The sequence below is a fragment of the Blastomyces gilchristii genome (genome assembly GCF_000003855.2).
Source record: "Blastomyces gilchristii SLH14081 genomic scaffold supercont1.3, whole genome shotgun sequence".
In the NCBI taxonomy this organism is placed as follows: Eukaryota; Fungi; Ascomycota; class Eurotiomycetes; order Onygenales; family Ajellomycetaceae; genus Blastomyces; species Blastomyces gilchristii.
This window is the reverse complement of record NW_003101680.1, coordinates 2177360-2195143: the sequence shown is the minus strand read 5'-3', so window position 1 is coordinate 2195143 and position 17784 is coordinate 2177360. Positions and strand designations below refer to the sequence as shown.

Genomic DNA, 17784 nt, shown 5'->3' with positions numbered 1-17784 from the left:
GAGGACGAAAAGAAAGAACTGAGTGAATGGGGGGGGAAAAAAGGACAATGACAAGGCACAGAAAACTGCGTCAAGGGAATAGCAAATAAAATTAGATACATCTAGAATCCACGATGCTACCCCCAACGGAATGACGCGCGGCGACCGAGGGGCTCGATGAGTTCTCCAGCAACCCAGTCGAGAATATTGTTATCGATTATCACGGCGGTATCAGTCAGTTTTCTCGCTAATTGGCGCGTGATTGCTTGCTGGAACAGGCCAGAATCTGGTTCATAAAGGACGTTGTTGTGATCATCGAAGGAAGTAACAACCTCGGCGATATCCAGTAAGCGGTTATACTCATCTTTTTCAAATAGATATGGGAAGAACCCGAGAAGTGATTCGACGACGCGGTCAAGGTATGCATTTACTTGATGTTCCGTGACTGGCAAAACCGCAATGTCACACGGAGTAGCATTCAGTGTGCGCGAAAGGACAACAGGCTGATAGTCCTCCGCATTCATGTTACGAATACCATTGACATAGGCCATGAAAAGTTGTTTGTCAAGATCGATAACGTCATGGCTATGTTCATCAGGGTCATAGTCTTTTTTGTTGACGCTGTATGGTTCGAACGATACGCGTTTAGAGCTTTGCATACGAAGGGCTTGTTCGTGAAACGTCATTTCACTTTCTGCACGGTCGTCCCCAATTTCATCCCTGCTGGGAATGATGCAGATATCGTCCTGGGCGCTAAAGTGAACGGAATTGACGAAACAAACGAAGGAACCTTCTTGGTCCGAATCTAGTTTCATAAGAATGATGTTAGCAGCTTCCCAAAGTCTTGGGTAATCGCATTTGGTAACTAGGCCTTACATTCACACTCATCGTATTCATCAGACCAGTTTGAGTCATAGGTTCCTGTTTCAGAATCTCCACTAGCATCGTCCTCATACTCGTCCTCGTCCATATCAGAATCAGCATCATACCCCATGCTGTCTTCCAAGTTGAAATCCATTAGTTCCAAGCCATGTGGACTTTGTGGTTCTGTGGGTTTTTTTAGAATTGATTTTAGGTTTGTAACTGGCGCTTGCGATGAACATGATGATGATAACGAAGTATCAATATCATCTATTTCCGACGGAGGGGAGGATGCGATCGGACTTTCAGAGCATGTAGAGGCCTTGTAAGTCAGGGGTTCAGCGTGAACGGGAAGTTTACCGGCCAGATTGACGGGAAGTAACGCCTTAACATCAACGGTATCAAGTATATGAGGGCCTCCATAGACCTTCTGTTTCGTTTCGTGGGTTGCGCAAGAGATTATCCAATCCGTGGATTGGAAAGCGATTTCAGATGTGCATTGAATGACAGTTGCGGGCGAGCTCAGGGCAGTCATAGTTTCAATGGATGCATGTCTGTCTGCTCGAAGAGTAGCCATATCTGATAACGTTGAATCGACAGATGGATTTCGATAGGCCGCTCTACAACTTTCGTGTTGAACAAGGAATGCCTGAGTTGAAACTCGCGTCTAGTTTCTCCCCTGTAAAATAAAATGTTTAAATGGCGACTTGCGATAGGGGCCAGGAAGAGCGACAGAAACGAACGGATGGATGGCACAGCAAGGATATACAATGCCAAACGGCTATAGAAATATGAGGCTGATTCTATGCAAAACAACACAGAGATAACAGACAGATGAGGGGTGTCTTGAGAAAAACCGTGCGGCTGGGAGAGGTGAGGTACAAGCGATCTCAGGAAATTGAAGAAGGTGAATGATGCCGGTGGGGACTTCCCCCAACCTGTTGAGAGGACATCTTTTCGGAGTGAGAACTCCGCAACATTCACAGCAGGGCAACTGGGCCAGAGAAGGCCAAGTTGCAGTACATATTCATTCGCATTATTTAACTTGGTATCTTTTAGTTGTTTAAATAAGGTTGTTGGGCTCGCGAATGCTGATATTTAGGTGTGAATGTCTCGAACGAATGCTGAATGCTGATGGTAAGAGAACGAACCGGTTCTGGCTCCTGACTTCCCGGGGGGGGGGGGGGGAATGTATTTATATTCCTTCTCTTTCAACCACCTGCAAAGTATTTTCAGTCTGGTGTCACAACGGTCGTGGTAGGTAGCTTCGTTCCGGTTCTCTCCCTGGAATGAAAGTGCGATATCGTAGCGTCGTCTAGGTTGTCTGTCTCTGCGAAGATGCGAGCAGTCGCCATTCACTATGTCTTTAAAACACGGTGCGTCACAGAGTTTACGCTGCGAGGAAGCAGATCGTTCGGGCTCCCAAACTTCGGATTCTTCTCGGTAGCTGGGCTAAGTTCCGGCCGGATGGGCGCGACGGGAATATCCAAATTGCGGCTCGGTCAGTCTCAGCGTGCGAGACGATTGCAGGTTGGGATAGGTAGATGAGCTTTATGGCAGCAGCGTCGACAGCGTAAAACGCATCGTTTTGTGGGGAGGAGCAGGGTGTTATTTGGCCATGAGTTCAAACTCCGGTTGCTTGCGATATTGACCCGACGTTGATTGATGATTGTTGCTGAGATTCGGCTTGGGCGCCAAAGTCACAAATAAATCGCTATTACGGACGCCGTACCAATTGTCCAATACGGAATACATCAATGAGGATTGGCTCAGCGGATTTTGCCCGGTGTTAGGGCTTGGCACGAGAATCTCCGCGTAATGACCGCGTATTTTAAGCAACGCGGGTTGTGCCTGATTTGAAATCTATTCCTCTGTGCTACGTCATTGCTCCCTCTTTTTTTTCCTGGATTTTCATGTATGATGAACTGAATTGACAACATATATGATGGAAGTGGGATCTATTTTTACTTTTGTTCTAAAAAAGTTGGCTAGGTAACTACGTATTTGGCGCATGTCATATTGAGCACGAAAATCCAAGGCAATCGGAATAGCGTGCTGCTGCTATGTATCTTACCTCGAGATTGAGACTTCTCTACGGAGTAGTGCAGAATCAAAACCTGATCAAAATTCTAATACTGCTTTTTGCTTCCTGGCAATTCCTTTGATATAAAATGTGCCAGTGCGCCGCTTGATATGAAATCAGGGGAAACCGAACACATATATGAATAAATTTAACAATTCTGGGTATAATCTCAAAATACTAAAAATTTAGCATTTAATCAATAATTAGCAGATGTATGTCCATGGAGTCTCTCGGCTGGGAGCAGTATTGTTTCGCGGGACTCCTATTCGTGCCGTGTTCTTCCTGGCTATATACAACACTGCCAATTCTCACATGGTGTTTAACTGATGCTGTGATTTAATGGCCCATGTACGAGGTATTATCGACTTATTTTAATTTTAAAATAAGTTATTGTTATGCTGTTTGAGCTCTGCTCTGTAATAATGTCCGAGTGCAATATACATATATATATATATATATATATATATATATATATATATATATATACGCACATATAGAGGCCATTTTATTTGGTATTGAAGGTTTTGTGGATCCATCCTGCGTTTGTTTCTGCGGCCTAGAAAAATAAGTAGGTATTGAATATTAGCTATTTTCTAGAGGTAAAGCACACAGAAGAAACTGCAGGGAATAATTTCTTCCCCTTCTGTTGCATTTGATAAAGTTGAATCCGACTGGTTGGCTCTGGCGCACTGCGTCTGTATTGCCAACGATGCAACAGTGCCTTAAATGGAAACTCGAACTTGTCTAAGATCACTCGGGTTTGCGCAGGAGAGGGGCAAGGCATGCAACTTTGCAGCACGTCCATATACCATATATAGCGGCGGAATGAATGCGCAATGCACAATGTGCCTGTACATGCCGAGGAGACGGACAGGGAGACCATCTTCCCCGCCGGAATTGGATGTGTCTGAGCCTAAAAATGGCGGGGGCGGGGACAAGCGTTAGGTTAGGCTCTGGATTATGTAAGCACCAGAACAAAGAGGAGCCTCCAACCTCAAAAAAGCTTTCATCTTTCACAAAGACCACACCCCAAAACGCTATTGCTATAGTTCCTATCCTTACCGCCTGTCTTCGAATCCGTACTATTATCGCCAGATCGCAGCTGACATCATAATCAGGTTTCTCTTTACCGGCAATGTGGTACCATTGTTGGCTGAGAAGGCTGCATCCCGGTCATGGCTGGCTCATCGGGGATATGTCCCCTCTTCCAATATCAAGCCCAACGACGTCCCTGCATGGTTTTTTTCCTTTTTTTTTTAAAAAAAAAGGCCTGGTCAGTGTGGCTTGTGCTTCTGAGCTTGAATGGTCTATTCATGGGCATCGTTGCCAAGTACATACGATATATAAGTACTATGTACTCAAAATTTTATTTTCCGCCCTGGAAAAGATCGTCTACGCCCCGCTCGCCCCCTGGTCATTGAGACAAAGGATCGACGTAGCGGCGAATCCTGACAGTCTTTGTTAATTGTTGAACTGGATAGCAACCTCATTACCCCGTAAAATGAAGGGCGCCTGTGCCAAAAACGTGGAATTGTTCCAAGTCATGGGCTTCAAGTGCATCCTTCGACCACGAGTCTGTAGCCGTGGGTTCCAGAAAACGTGCTCTCATCCTCCATGCAGCGCTTCTAGCCGCGCGAACGTGGACGGCGTGTACAGTGTGAATGCCGAACTGTCGCCTTATGCTTACATCTACCCAACGTCTGCGGATGAGGATCCTATGGGGTCGCTGTTTTTGGGCCGGAAGATTTCAAGTGAAAATCCCCCCGGAATCAACTCCCGCATAGGTACGATTGATCAGGCACCATTAGCCTGGGATTTACCCATATTTTAACGCTTTCCCTGTGGAGAAGAGAGAGGACATTTGGGCGTTTTTATTACGCATCATAATAATCCCCTCCGCAAATCACATCGATGACCAGGCGAGTTTACTGGAAGTTTATCTCGAACTCCCCCCCTCTGTCCTCGTCGTAACCACACTTTAGTACCTATCAACAATTACCTCATATTGGTCCAATTACCTTTGCATTGCAGGCGCGATTTACCTACCTGCGGTGTATAAGCCAGCGGCCGTTGGATATATCTCAGTTTCAACCAAAGACATGCTAGTTCTGGAACATGTCGAGGAATTTCAAACCTGCGTAAGGCTTCTATTATTTCTGCATGGACCCCATCCTGTGCAACTGTGGTAGTTCCTTTTCCATGCTGTATCTGCATTTTTCTTACGTTTGATGGGCATTCTTACCCATGAGATCAGGAGATCTCATTTAGAGTTTTTTAGGGGGCTTAGTTTTTTTTTCTTTTCTTTTCTACTAATCTGTTATTTTAGTCCTACTAGACTCCATTTCCTTTGTCTTCACTGCTTCAAACCCTAACGGCTTTTTCTATCCACGGTAGTGGTCTTGCTTCGGGGTCTCGATTTTACTGCAAGTGTTATCTAGCATGCCCACAACTATTTCACTCATGGCCTGAGCAAAATGCTGGGTCCACGGCGGTGCCACAGCGACGGTGGATGACTGACCATCTTTGAATTATTCTGATCGTAAATCATTTCTGGCAATTCTTAACTTCTTTTTTCTTAATTAGCCTGGATCATAAAAAGCGCACCCCCCTTTCTCTCTCGCAGGCTTCCTTTTATTTTTAGTTTTATTTTTTATTTTTTTCCCTACTTTTTTCTTTTTCTCCCGGAAAACGAGATTCAGCTGCCCCTCGAATGAAGCATATTGTCATACTGAGGGGGACCCTTTTGAATATGTTATCTGGAGCCTGATTTGACTTTTCCAAACACTCGTCGTTGGCGCGTTGCCTTGGTGCTTTGTTTGTTTTACTCTCTGCTATATGAGCGTTATTCTCCCACAGTTATCAATTACCTGGGGGGATCCTTTGTCAAAGCCAGTAGGTCCAGTTGCGGGGGAAAATCCCTGAGTCCTTATTGCTGAGCGTATGATTCCCCCCCCCTCCCCCCCCCCCATCCTCTTCTTTAAATTATAAAGGTGCCTTCTCTGCCCCTCCTCCATAGCTAATTATCACGTCAAGCAGGTGGAAAAAATCTGATGAAAACGGTCGACAAAGCCCCCGCCAATTATTTCTCCAAACAGCACTCGCTCCGTGCTATGTTTACTCAGCACATTAATATGCAACCATTGCATGATGTTACCGACAAAGAGGCACAAGATGCACCCTTTTCCAGTGATGTCAACACCCTCTTTGATGCAGGAACACCCTGTAAGGAGTTGCAGGCTCGTAATCTGCGCAATGGCCTGTTATCCTTTCATTCTGACCAACCGTTGGAAATGCATGATAAACATAATTTTGGCTCCAGTCATAGCTATTCAGAATTTGGAGACCCTGGCCCTGGTTTGGAGGCTATGTTTCATGATCACAAGGATCCCAGTCTATATACATCCTCACCACCTTCGCCTCCCCAGCATATATACAAGAACAACCCCTCATCACCAAGTGGAACTCGCCATCATGAATTAAATAACTTCAGAGAATCGATCCGCAGACACACCTCACACTTGGACTTGACGCACTCCTCAGGGCACGCGAGCCTTGCAATGGCATACCACACATCATGGCCAAACCGTTTCCAGGGCTTCGGCATACACGCTCATGATTACCGCACCCCGCTCCCTCCAACATCATCACCGAGACCAGGGCAACCCGAAAACATATCACGTTTGGCTGGGCAAGATAGTGGATTGCAACACGACTACGTCGCAAAGCCTGCTTACCTACTTACCATGAGTAACGAACCGCAAAGTACACCAATCCCAGGCCCTTGTACGGATCAAGACATGAGGCATATTTATGTCAACCAACAGAGACCAGCAACATCTACTAGCCCGAGTCACTCTCCTCCTAGCCATCATATTTTACGTTCCCAACCATCCGAGCCGTCGTCTATGTCATGGAATAGCGAGTCCATTGATGCACCTTCCTTCCATTACTCGACGCCGGACCTTCAAACACCTGATAACCAAAATTGGTGGCAGCCATCAGACATCAATTCTTACTCTCAGAGTACCTACCAACCCATAGTCATGGCACCAACCCCTCAAAGGCCACGAACCCACCAGACGCGAGTACTGCAAGGTACCAACATGATGCACCTAGGGCAATCTCCAGATATGGGATCAGTGGGAGAACCTCCTCTTTCCGCCTCTGCAATATCTTGTCCAGAAGATATGGCTCGTACACCTTATACGCCTCTTGCACTGACACGAGATAATATCTCCCGGACTTCACCATTAGGGGCCCCGAACCAACGACAATATGCACCGCCCCGTAATAGCCAACCCGTTTCTCCAGCCCTAGCCAACATCAAATCCCCAGGCTTACCTCTTCGATCAACATCCACCAACCTAACCAACCGGCTGCCAAAGCCAAAGCCAGAAATACGTCCTCACGACCAACAACATCAACGCAGGACTCATATCCGCAAAGCCTCTAATCTTCCCACGAATTCGCAGAGGGGTATTAAAGGAGCACATATAACTCCAAACAGCAATTCAAATCCAACCGCCAAACGCCCAATGAGTGTTTCTTTTGTGAATTTTACCCCTGAGGATAGCCAAAAGCTTCTAACAGGCGTGGCACCAAGCGGAAGCTCCAAGACCAAGGCAAGAAGAGAGCAGGAAGCACGCGAAAAACAACGCAAACTCAGCGAGGCGGCCATGCTGGCAATTAAAAGAGCTGGCGGCGATGTTGAGGCGCTTGAAGCAGTTTTCTGTTGAAGACAAGGGAAGAACATCAAACTGCCGCCAACCATACCTTACAACGTATAATGATTATCTGCACATGAAAGCTAAGATGGAAACGAAGCTAGTTACATAATAGAGGGATCATAAAAATTTATTTGAATTCTTTTTGCTCTGCTTCTTTTTTTCTATTTGTGATTAACAAGTGTTTTCGCCCTGCTGCATACCTGGGTCACTTCGAGTACCTAGATTGATCTCTGTTTTGGTTACACTTTGCTCCTTGTTGAAGAATTACATTCTGTATTGCAGATACAAGGACCTCCTACGCTGCTATATCCCTTGATTGATTCCCCCACCGCTCCTACAATTGCTATTTTGCCTTGATTTTTCTTAGCGACAAAGGTATTCTTATTCCACGGCTCTCACCAGCGCCGCTCTGATACCTCTAGCCTCCAACAGCACAATTAATACGAATGCCAACGTTCAAATAAGATACAAAGGCCAAGTAAACCAACAACCAACTTACAATCAATGGTTATTATCCATTGGTTGTCTTTCTTTCTTTCTTCCACCTTTGCCCCCTGTCTTTCCCATTCTCCTAATGCTGCATAACCCCGTGCACTTGAAACAAGCAACGGTTGTTGTAACCATATATATATATATATATATATCACGACCTAATGTTAGGTGGGAAACACTTCCGACTCGAGGTTTGCAAGACATACCTGATAAATATTCCGATGCATATAGCCGACCTCGCCTCCTTTCTCTCCCCTTCTCCCAAGGCGTACTACGATTTTGCGCAGGTGCGGAGTACAGGACGTTATGTTGTGTAGATTGTATATCATGCCGTGGCATCTGGTTCGAGCGGTCGGTGCCCAACCCACACTTGTTGGAAAATGTACCTATGGACACATTCGATGTATGTTGGCGCTAAGGTGTTATGTGTATTTTGTTATTAGTATTTGCTTATCCGAATGGTTTACAGAACTGAAAAGATACCCAGTAGAAAATTATGAGTGAAACAAAAATCATATAGAATTTTGTTTAAATATAATAAAAAAGTGAAACTTTAATTTTAATGATTTATAAGTGTGGATGTATGATTCACTCTCCTTTGTAAAGCATGATAATTTTATAAGCACATATATATCTGTCACTCCAGGCAACTGTATGTAAGACAGAATGGCTCGGATGTATTGTTGAAACATTTGCAATAACCACTCCTGCAAGAGAGCATTGAAGAGTAAAATATTTGTAACTTCATTAATATGAGTATCAATAATGTACAGGATAATGAGCATTTCTTATTCAATACTCTTAGTGAAAGGGGAGATAAATCTCTTAGACCTGACGCCACAGATTTCATGCCAGTCAAGTCAAATTATCAGAGTAGCAGCAACCATGTCGCATGTTGGGTGCGAATTTGACCCATTCCTTTTGGCATCCTACCTCTATTACCTTTCAGCCTATTTATTTTACATATGTATTCCGAAAATCGCCACCAGTGTATTGTACAAGAATTCGGTTGTAGGGTGTGTGAGTGCCTGACGGGATTGGTGTCGAATTTTATCCAACGATAACTTTAGGCATCCACAAGTTTTGTCCGGAAAGCAGAGGGACCCAATGTTCGTTCTGTCGTGCGCAATGGAGAGGGTCTTTTTTTTTTTTTTTTTTTTTTTTTTTTTTTTTTTTTTTTTTGAAATATGTCTTCTCCAGCCCAACCGTTGGCGAAATCCCATGTTAGTTTGATATCCCAACCATCAGATGTTCAAATTTATCTGCCTTTTGGAGTTGGATTCCACGATTCAGGTTGCCATTTCTCACTTGGTCCACCGGTTTCTCGAGCCCAGGGGGATTTATTTTTGTTACCTTGACCATTGGGTACTGGCTGTTTCTCGATGGTGTTTTGTACCCCTGCCGGTTGGTCAGGTTGGGCGGCGGAGTGATGGGGTTCGTGGGAGGGTTTCGTTGTGGGACCGGACTGCTGTCCCTGTGGCCTGTCCAGGAACGAGGGCTTGCTAGCCCATCGCTCATCTGCGAGTTTGGCGAGATGTTTCATGCGCTCTTGCCGGAGAAGGTCGTTTTGCTGTTCTTGTATGGTTGGGGGCTCCTGGCGAGTGTACCGAAGCCACTGATGCCATTGCGCTACGGATGCCAGTACTGTTAGCAGCATATCTGTAGAAGATAGATGGACTATGGATTTGTAATGATTAACTGCAGGTTTGAGACGAGGGATAGTTATGGCGAATGACTCACGGGAAACCTTCACATCCGCAAGGTGGGTTTTCGGGTTGTACTTCACGATGCGCCGGAGTCGCTTGGAATTGAGAGCGTCCTTAAATTCCCAGAAAGTATTTCCATTCAGGTCCTTTCCTGTGAATTATTAGAAGAGCTCTTTATATTATTCCAATAAAGCAGTCACCAAGCTAGAGGGAGCATCTATGACGGAGTTTCGTCTGTGAACTTACCGGCGAGAAAGGTTCTGCGCCAGGGAAGCTTCAGGCTCTTCCACTTGAACCACAAGCTATTTATCGGGCTCATATTTATGGTCTGGGTAGAACATATGTATTCTAGCCCTAGAACACCCCAATACACCCCTGCACTGTTATCGTAGCATGGCCGTGAGAGAAATGGTTGATTTTCAGAGAGCGTTTGCGAGTGTTCGCCGCAAACAAATTTAGCGCGTGCTGACTATTTATGTCAACCATACCCGCTTGTCGTCATCCATCCTTCGCCTTCACTCCCGACCACCCGCCAACTCCCCATCAATGGGCAACACACCTAGCGCACAAAACTATAGCCAGTTTTATATGCTTTATGGGCCTATTCTCCTTTGATTCATTTGAGATAATCGTGCAGAGCGCGAGTTCCTACCGCCTGGATGCCTGTGCGCTAGCAACCGTTTACACTTCTCCTGAGTTCCGAATACCGCATTGATTCCTGAACGGAAAATCCCCAGCTTTCATCATGGCATCGGTTTCGTCGTTAGACAGAGACCTTCGCAGTCTGCGGCTGTCACGATATACACCGGAGGCAGCCAATGAAATCCGGGAGTGGATAGAGGAGGTACTGCATGAGAAATTACCTAGGGGAGATTTATTAGAATTGTTGAAGAGTGGAGTAATTCTTTGTCGGTAAGTTGACTATGCATATTTGAATTTTGTTTGATTTGCGTAGGACTTTCTATTAACGTAACTATGCAAGGCTTGTTAATCTCGCCGTTTCTCCGGGCGTAAAATACAGAGACTCAACCATGCCTTTCGTTCAAATGGAAAACATATCGCATTTCCTCCGCGCATGCCAAGTCGCGCCTCTGAGCCTCCAGCCGCACGACGTATTTCTTACCGTCGATCTCTACGAATCCAAAGATCCCGCGCAGGTGCTACAATGCATCCGATCCTTTAGCAGGCGAGCCAATGCACTTCAACCGGGGAAGTTTCCGCGAGCGATTGGCATTAAGAATAAGGGCGACGCCATGAGTCCTCAACTTACTGGGTCTAGCCAAGGTGCTGGTCTTGGCCGGCCGTCTTACACTCGGGGCAGAGGTGCTAGTAACGCTAGTGAATCGCGTTCGGCCACTTTTAACCCCATTGGAAAGACTTCAACTTCTGGACAAAACAGCCCTTCCAAACCCTCCTCTAATACCACATCACCAAAGCATGCTGTTAGTGCTTGGTCCAATAAAGAAGAGGAAAACACGACCATACCAGCTTGGAATATACACCAATATGGATACATGGGAGGGGCAAATCAGGGCAACCTTGGAATATCATTTGGTGCCAGAAGGCAAATTACAAGTGCCGCGCCACATGTGCCTAGCCTAGCGGATAAAGAGAGGAGGAGGCGAGAAAGAGAAGCGGAAGAAGAAAAGCTAAGGTTGCAACGAGAAGACGAAGAGCGCCAACGACGAGCAGCGCTTGAAGAAGAAGAAATCCGAGCCAAGGCAGAAGAGGAACGCTTGTGGCAGGAGAAAACCCTGCAGCTGAGGGAGAAAGAACGGAGGGAAGCAGAAGAAGAGAAGAGCCGATGGGCAGAGCAGCAACGCAAGTGGGAGGAAGAAGAGCGTCGTCGAAGCCTGGAGGAGAAAGAGACGGAAGAACGCCTGGAAAAGGAACGACTACGGAAAAAAGAGCTCAGTAATTCCCGACTGAACGGCCAATTTCTCAGCCAGTATCAAGCCTCTCAGGCCAAAACGCCCACGGCTGCATCTGGTGAAAGTGAACGCATAAAAGAACTCGAGCGGCAACTTGAGCTTGCCAAGGAAAGAGAGCGTCAGTACGAGCGCGAGCGCGAGGAACTCGCTCGGTCTCGCGGGATCAATCAAGGAGTCGTGGAGTCGCGGAAGAACCAATCTCGTAGCCGTAGCCACCCCCGCCCTACCCCGGTGAAGCCTAGCTACGATGCATCTTCCCTAGCGGAAGAGCGCAAGCTACTTAGATCCGAGTGGCAAGCTTCCCAGGATAGCGCTCCTGCTGACGAGCCTACCCCACCCTCTCTACCTCCGCAGTCACTCCCTAAGCCACCGGTAGTACTACCTAAAAATACGAATCTACCATCGCCATCCCGCCCTCTACCAGACCCCGCGAACTACACTAATAAAAGTCGCACAGACCGTTTCTTAGATAAAAATCAAGCCCCCGAACCCGCGCACCCGGCTTCTCATAGGCCTCCTGAATTTTCATCAACTTTAGAAGTTGACGAGGAGAATGCCAGGCGTGCCGCTTCAACTCAGAAAACTCGAGCTGGAGGCTGGGCCTCCAAATCGCTACTTGAGCGCGAAATGGAACGGGAACGCGAACGTCAGCGCGAATGGGAAGAGAACCAGAAGCAAACAAAGGAAGCCGTGAAACGAGGGGTTAGTACAGCGGGCACGGCGCCGGGTGAGGGCGCGTGGGACGTGAACCAATATGGTTATATGGGCGGAGATAACCAGAATAGAGGTGGTCCCGGGCTGTTTGATGGTGTCAGGAGACAAATCATTGGACCACGCCCACCACCTTAATGTCTAAATCCCAAATGTTATGTTTTATATTGATTGCTATACGATTTCGATGCCCCCGGCAATATATACAGCGTTGTTTCACCTCTATTAAACTCTTCTTTTTGCAAATATTGACTAACTATCCCACCTGCCCAGTTGTTTCTTCTCTCTTCCCTTTTCCTTGAACGTTTTCACAGATTTTGACTCTATGTAAATGTTTCTTTCTATTTACCTTCAGTCCAACCTCATTTGCTTGGGTACATTTCTAACTAGCATTTTTTATAATGCTAGCTGGATAGAAAATGTACCTTCGATATTTACGTGCGCCAGTTCTTTGACTTCAAAATTAAAAATGCCATCCCTTCATGTATTTACGTTCCCTTATCTCGCGATCTACCTCGATGATGGGAGCCAATGACATTTGTAGCAGGCGACGATGGTTGGGTGTGTGTGTACGTATTTAACAAAATAAACAAGAAATAATGAGCAAAATAACGGATTTTCCATATGTCAAGGCCATACATAGCGAAGTTGTAATAGGCTCAGACATAGGAACATATCACTCGTCAATCCATCGCGGCGTCGTAATTCCCCCGATCACACAATCATGCTCAAAAAGGTATGACATGGCACAATATGCAAGTATCCCGGTTTCATTTTAGATTCACGAGGTACAACGTCCTAGTTTCGTGGATCAAGGGTGAAAACTTGCAGCAAGGTTGGACGCGAAAAAAAAAAAGGCAATGATGAACGGTTTTACTCCCTTGGGCACAGGCGATACAGATGAATGGACAGCTGACACTGTTGTTTCTCTTTGACTGGATGTGACAATATCATACCTACACACCGCTTGCTCCGTTATCGATGTAGGTCAATAATATAGTTTTTTTGTCTGTGATGAGCAACGATTGTTTCAAGTTTACATGTTTAAATTGGATTATAGACTTTATAATGTTTACTACAAGCTTGGCCGAGATTATTAGTCTATCTAAAATTCGAAGGGAAAGAAGAGTATCAATGATACCTGGCCACTTATGTTCTGCTACCTGCTACCAATCGGTTAATAATATTCACGGCTCAACGGGTAAAATAGTCATTCTTGTTGGAAGTTAACTTAATAATAAGTCTCCAATAACCACATGTTTGGTGCTACCGACAGGTAAATTCTTCTTATCGGATGAACCATCACATTTAGTAGTGCAATATTTACCATACCAACGACGGTTTGTTTTCTCGGCTTTTAAAAGCGATACTTACCTGGCTTGATGAAAGATCGGGATATTAGGATACAGGAACCATCACGATGAGATTCCAAGTCACCTTATTTTTCTTTAACAGGGGGACGACTAGCATAAATCATTCTGGAGTCACGGCCGTAACAATCCGAATCGCCGTACTCCATAATTTCTACGAACTTGCCCGCTGGTGATGAATCTCTTATTGGGAGCGTATTGGAATTGTAGAGGCTAGTGGAAAATTGAGGAAGTACTTGTGATAGGCCGGGCTTGACATACATTATCCACAGATGATGGCCTCTGATATTGGACCAACGGCTCTGCACCAATTGTTGTTGCATGAAGGTGACAACACCCTTGCAGATGGAGCCAACCCTGAAACCCTGTTATCCGCGTGGAAAAGAAGAAGATACATTTTGAGCCTTTTGCGAACGGAAGATTATAATTACTGCTTTGCAACAGTTTGCATCAGATTCAGTTGGAATGATTGTATGTGTTTTCAGAGGAACTTGATTTCAAAGTATGGTGAGGTTGGGTTTAGCTATTGATCTAATTAATCTAAACTAGGCTAGCGTCTTGAGTTGGAAACGAGCCTCAACCTCTCGAGTTCAGCCAAACACTGAACAAAGGTGTGTAATTCTTTAACCCCTACACCTCCTATTTCCACGGCCTCTATGAACTACGCCTGATGAACTCATAGTCAAAAGGTTTTTACATGGATACAGCTGAACAGAAGTTGCTTGTTGGTTGGGACTTCGATCTTGACATCGTCATGGATTTAACCATCATGGTCGAACTCATACATGTCGGCTTTCCTGTCCCTGAACGTGACGCAAAATTTCACAGTTTCATTGGGAGAATCTGGCCTTACGCACAATGGAAGATTACTACCGCCGACCGCTACGCAGGACATTTCAAGGCCAAAAACAAAATTTCCCAATTCTGTTTATCAACGGGAAATATGACCCCTGTACCCCATTTAGCTCCGCGCAGTCTGCCAGCGAATGCTGCTCACCCGTGGTGGACATGGCATAAATTCTTCCGTCATCCTAGTACCTGTACGGCGAAGGCCGTAAGGTCAGATTTTGTCGACGGGAAGTTGCCCAAGAAGAGGACGGTTTATAGAGCTGATCTAGGGGCGTTTGAAGTTTTAGGGTTTGGCGGTGTGGGCGCAGGTAGCCATTTGGAAGACGAGTTATGAGCTAGGGTGATAGAAGATGAGAACGATAGAAGTTTATTGACACGGATTCTGGAATACAGCGCCTTGGATAATTGAAGGAGAATTGAATGAGGGCGTATTGACAAGACACCCCTTCGCAAACTGCCTTCCTACCCGACCTGTCCTACTTGCATTTCTTTGAGCTATTATAGAATGGATTATGGAGTTTCTATCGCCTTGTCGCCAACAGGCTGTGCTGGCGTCCTCGATGAAATTGTACAGGGAATGGGTATTTGATTGAGAAGAGAGCTGAGTTGGATTGTATTCTACCTAACTACTGTACTCCGGTTACATAAAACAAAATCACGTGGTATAGGCGGTGCACAATTTGATGGGCCATCGATCCACACCTCACTCAGCCGCCAACAGGAGAAAGAAAGTTCAGCGTTTACCATAAGTGTACTACTCCCTTCACGAGATCAAAGTTCTATTCTACCGTTGTGCAATCCTCCGGTGACAGGTATGTCTGCCCCTGTGGTGTATGAAGCCCCTTCGCTCAACAGGTATGCGACTGCCATGGTGAGATCGTCCCGCTGGCCAATTCGTCCCATCGGCGGGATCCGGTTGACAATTTGCTCAAGTTCTGTGAGGCCTTCTGTCATTTCAGTCGCAATGTACCCTGGAGAGAGGGTATTGACCCTGATGTTGTGTGGTGCCATTTCTACCCCTAGGGACTTTCCTAGCAACTTGATTGCTGCTTTCGATGCACCATACATGGAAACCCTCTGCGACGGTATGGCGCAGTGGCCTGCCATGGACGAGATCATTACGATCGAGCCACCAGTGCCTTGTTGCATCATTTGGCGTGCTGCCAGTTGAGCAGAAAAGAAGGAACCAATAACCTGTGGCGGTTAGCTCCCTGCTTCCAGGCTGCCGTTTATCGAAGAGATAAACGGGATATCAGCATGTAGAGACTCACATTGATATCAAGAATGCGCCTGGATTCCTCCCACCCGTATTCTAAGAAGGGTTTGTCCAATGCAAGCCCCGCAGCGGTCACGCTATATCACAAAGCAGTCAGCCAAATGCACATGGTTCGAGACCGACTGGGCATATTTACCAATTATCGATGTGGCCAAATTCTTTCGCTGCCGCTGAAAACGCGTTTTCTAGACTTCCCTTTTGCGTCACATCGGCTCTACCCCAAGCTCAATTGTCAGTATCTATTCGGAGGCTAATGAAACAGTATGGGTTCTAACGGACTTAAAGTATTTTATTCTCGTCCCAAACTGGCTCTGCAGCTTGTTTATGTCCACCTGAGGCTCCATAATATCAAGAAGGGCCACTTCGCTACCGAGGCCAGCCGTTGTTTCAGCAAGCGCCAACCCAACTCCCCTGGTCCCTCCTACAAGAAAGTTAATGATTTTCGAATGGATTCTATGAGGATGTCTCCACTGATGCTTACCTGTGATGACCGTGACCTTTCCGTCAAGGGACAGTTTTGAAGCGATGGATGCACTGAGGTTTACAGGCTGCTTTGTCGATGTCGAAGCCTCCCGTTTACTACCTAAGCCTTTATCGCCAAATGGCGTTGTTGACCTCCCAAGACATCCTGGAAATCGCGATACTGCACTTTGCGGTGCCATTCTATAAGTGGTCTGGAGCGGGATTGTACCCCATCTCATTTTTGCAAGGGAGGCCATATCGGAATAGAGAACTCGTTTTGTTCGTTGCGCTGATTGCTTTATGTTTATTTGAGCCCTGGAGTCGATGTTTGTTTTCTTCTACTACAATGGATGCGAAACTGACTTCTTAAGGGCCCGCCGTATGCTAGGAAATGCGGGGATAGATCCCATGAGCTTCCCCGCAAATACAAGGGGTTTGAGGGGCAAGTGGTATGCCGATTGAACCGTCCTGGGCATCTCCAAATCGCTCCAAAGTGGGCTACCACTAGGAGATATATTCCGGAACCTGCATTCAATTTCAACCCAGGCACTTATCCAAAAGCTATTGGACCAAGGTGCGCCGATTGTAATGTTTGTCTGTGTTATGCAGTATAGTTTTGCAGCAAGGGATTTATAAATACGGGGCACTTTCCCATTGCTGGATGCAACAGAAGATGGTCACCATTTTTCTCATTTTGGGGGTTTCTCTAACAGTTATACGGGCAAGTACGTGGCTCTTGCAGGAACTCAATCGAAAGAAATACTGTGCTTCGCTGCCTGCAATAGGGACTATTCATAGATGGGCTAGTTGCTAACAGCCGTCAACAGAAGGCATCGATAAGCGGGTTTGTGATTCGTAGATGATAAACGAGATACCTAATTGGCATCATGCACCCCCAAGATCCAGAGATGTCACAGAGCTTCTTCGATTGGTTCTGGATATCTCTTCAAAGAAAGTGGTACCTACTGTATGGACAGGTAGAAATGTCATACCCGCTTGATCTGAGTTGGCGTGTTACATGTGGTCTGGCTACTTGCCGTCCATTCCGGGATAAGATGTTGCTTCTTTTGGCATTTGAATATTTGGATTCCCGCAAAACGCTACAGGGTGGATTCCATACATATTCCATTGCTCTGCCAGATGAAGGTTGGTTGTGACACATATTATGATCTAGGAAACTGATATTACAATTTACAAAAACGGAGGGAGCGCCTTTTCCGCACAAAATACAAAATTGGCATTCCTCCCAAAGTCGAAGATCAACTAAACCACGTTCAGGCGCTAAAATCGAGAACTTGAGGAGACTAAAAGCTGCGCTGCGTAAGTGCCCGAATGGT

General features: G+C 46.0%; 8 protein-coding genes across 9 annotated transcripts; 4 read left to right on the top strand and 4 right to left on the bottom strand.

Annotated features, from left to right (window-relative positions):
• Nucleotides 1-116: 116 nt before the first annotated feature.
• On the bottom strand, nt 117-1417 carry BDBG_02203 (uncharacterized protein; the record flags this gene model as incomplete). The annotated part of the gene is made up of 2 exons (XM_002627486.2): nt 117-784; nt 856-1417. The coding sequence occupies 2 exons, from the start codon at nt 1415-1417 to the stop codon at nt 117-119; spliced, it is 1230 nt and encodes a 409-aa protein (XP_002627532.1).
• A 1366-nt stretch (nt 1418-2783) lies between these two features.
• Nucleotides 2784-3817, bottom strand: BDBG_16505 (uncharacterized protein). The gene has a single exon (XM_031724449.1). It carries the CDS (start codon nt 3804-3806, stop codon nt 3510-3512), a length of 297 nt encoding a protein of 98 aa, XP_031576932.1. The 5' UTR covers nt 3807-3817; the 3' UTR covers nt 2784-3509.
• A 607-nt stretch (nt 3818-4424) lies between these two features.
• On the top strand, nt 4425-4754 carry BDBG_02202 (uncharacterized protein; the record flags this gene model as incomplete). Its single annotated transcript, XM_002627485.1, has 1 exon — nt 4425-4754. One exon carries the CDS (start codon nt 4425-4427, stop codon nt 4752-4754), a length of 330 nt encoding a protein of 109 aa, XP_002627531.1.
• Nucleotides 4755-5973: 1219 nt separating this feature from the next.
• BDBG_02201 (Wet1-IV) lies at nt 5974-7659 on the top strand (the record flags this gene model as incomplete). Its single annotated transcript, XM_002627484.2, has 1 exon — nt 5974-7659. The coding sequence occupies one exon, from the start codon at nt 5974-5976 to the stop codon at nt 7657-7659; it is 1686 nt and encodes a 561-aa protein (XP_002627530.2).
• Nucleotides 7660-8699: 1040 nt separating this feature from the next.
• BDBG_02200 lies at nt 8700-10332 on the bottom strand. Of its 2 annotated transcripts, none has more exons than XM_002627483.2 (3): nt 10095-10332; nt 9883-9999; nt 8700-9771 (listed from the first exon to the last, which is right to left on the bottom strand). In XM_002627483.2, the coding sequence occupies exons 1-3, from the start codon at nt 10165-10167 to the stop codon at nt 9401-9403; spliced, it is 561 nt and encodes a 186-aa protein (XP_002627529.1). In that variant the 5' UTR covers nt 10168-10332; the 3' UTR covers nt 8700-9400. The 2 variants fall into 2 exon arrangements, with proteins under 2 accessions (XP_002627529.1, XP_031576931.1); XM_031720691.1 differs by having other exon boundaries at nt 8700-9819; nt 10095-10283.
• BDBG_02199 (calponin like domain-containing protein) lies at nt 9935-14099 on the top strand. Its single transcript, XM_002627482.2, has 2 exons — nt 9935-10760; nt 10831-14099. The coding sequence occupies exons 1-2, from the start codon at nt 10594-10596 to the stop codon at nt 12626-12628; spliced, it is 1965 nt and encodes a 654-aa protein (XP_002627528.1). The 5' UTR covers nt 9935-10593; the 3' UTR covers nt 12629-14099.
• A 458-nt stretch (nt 14100-14557) lies between these two features.
• Nucleotides 14558-15043, top strand: BDBG_02198 (uncharacterized protein; the record flags this gene model as incomplete). The annotated part of the gene is made up of 1 exon (XM_002627481.1): nt 14558-15043. One exon carries the CDS (start codon nt 14558-14560, stop codon nt 15041-15043), a length of 486 nt encoding a protein of 161 aa, XP_002627527.1.
• Nucleotides 15044-15298: 255 nt separating this feature from the next.
• BDBG_02197 (short-chain dehydrogenase/reductase SDR) lies at nt 15299-17026 on the bottom strand. Its single transcript, XM_002627480.2, has 5 exons — nt 16467-17026; nt 16265-16406; nt 16122-16199; nt 15981-16062; nt 15299-15903 (listed from the first exon to the last, which is right to left on the bottom strand). Exons 1-5 carry the CDS (start codon nt 16702-16704, stop codon nt 15481-15483), a joined length of 963 nt encoding a protein of 320 aa, XP_002627526.2. The 5' UTR covers nt 16705-17026; the 3' UTR covers nt 15299-15480.
• Nucleotides 17027-17784: the final 758 nt, after the last annotated feature.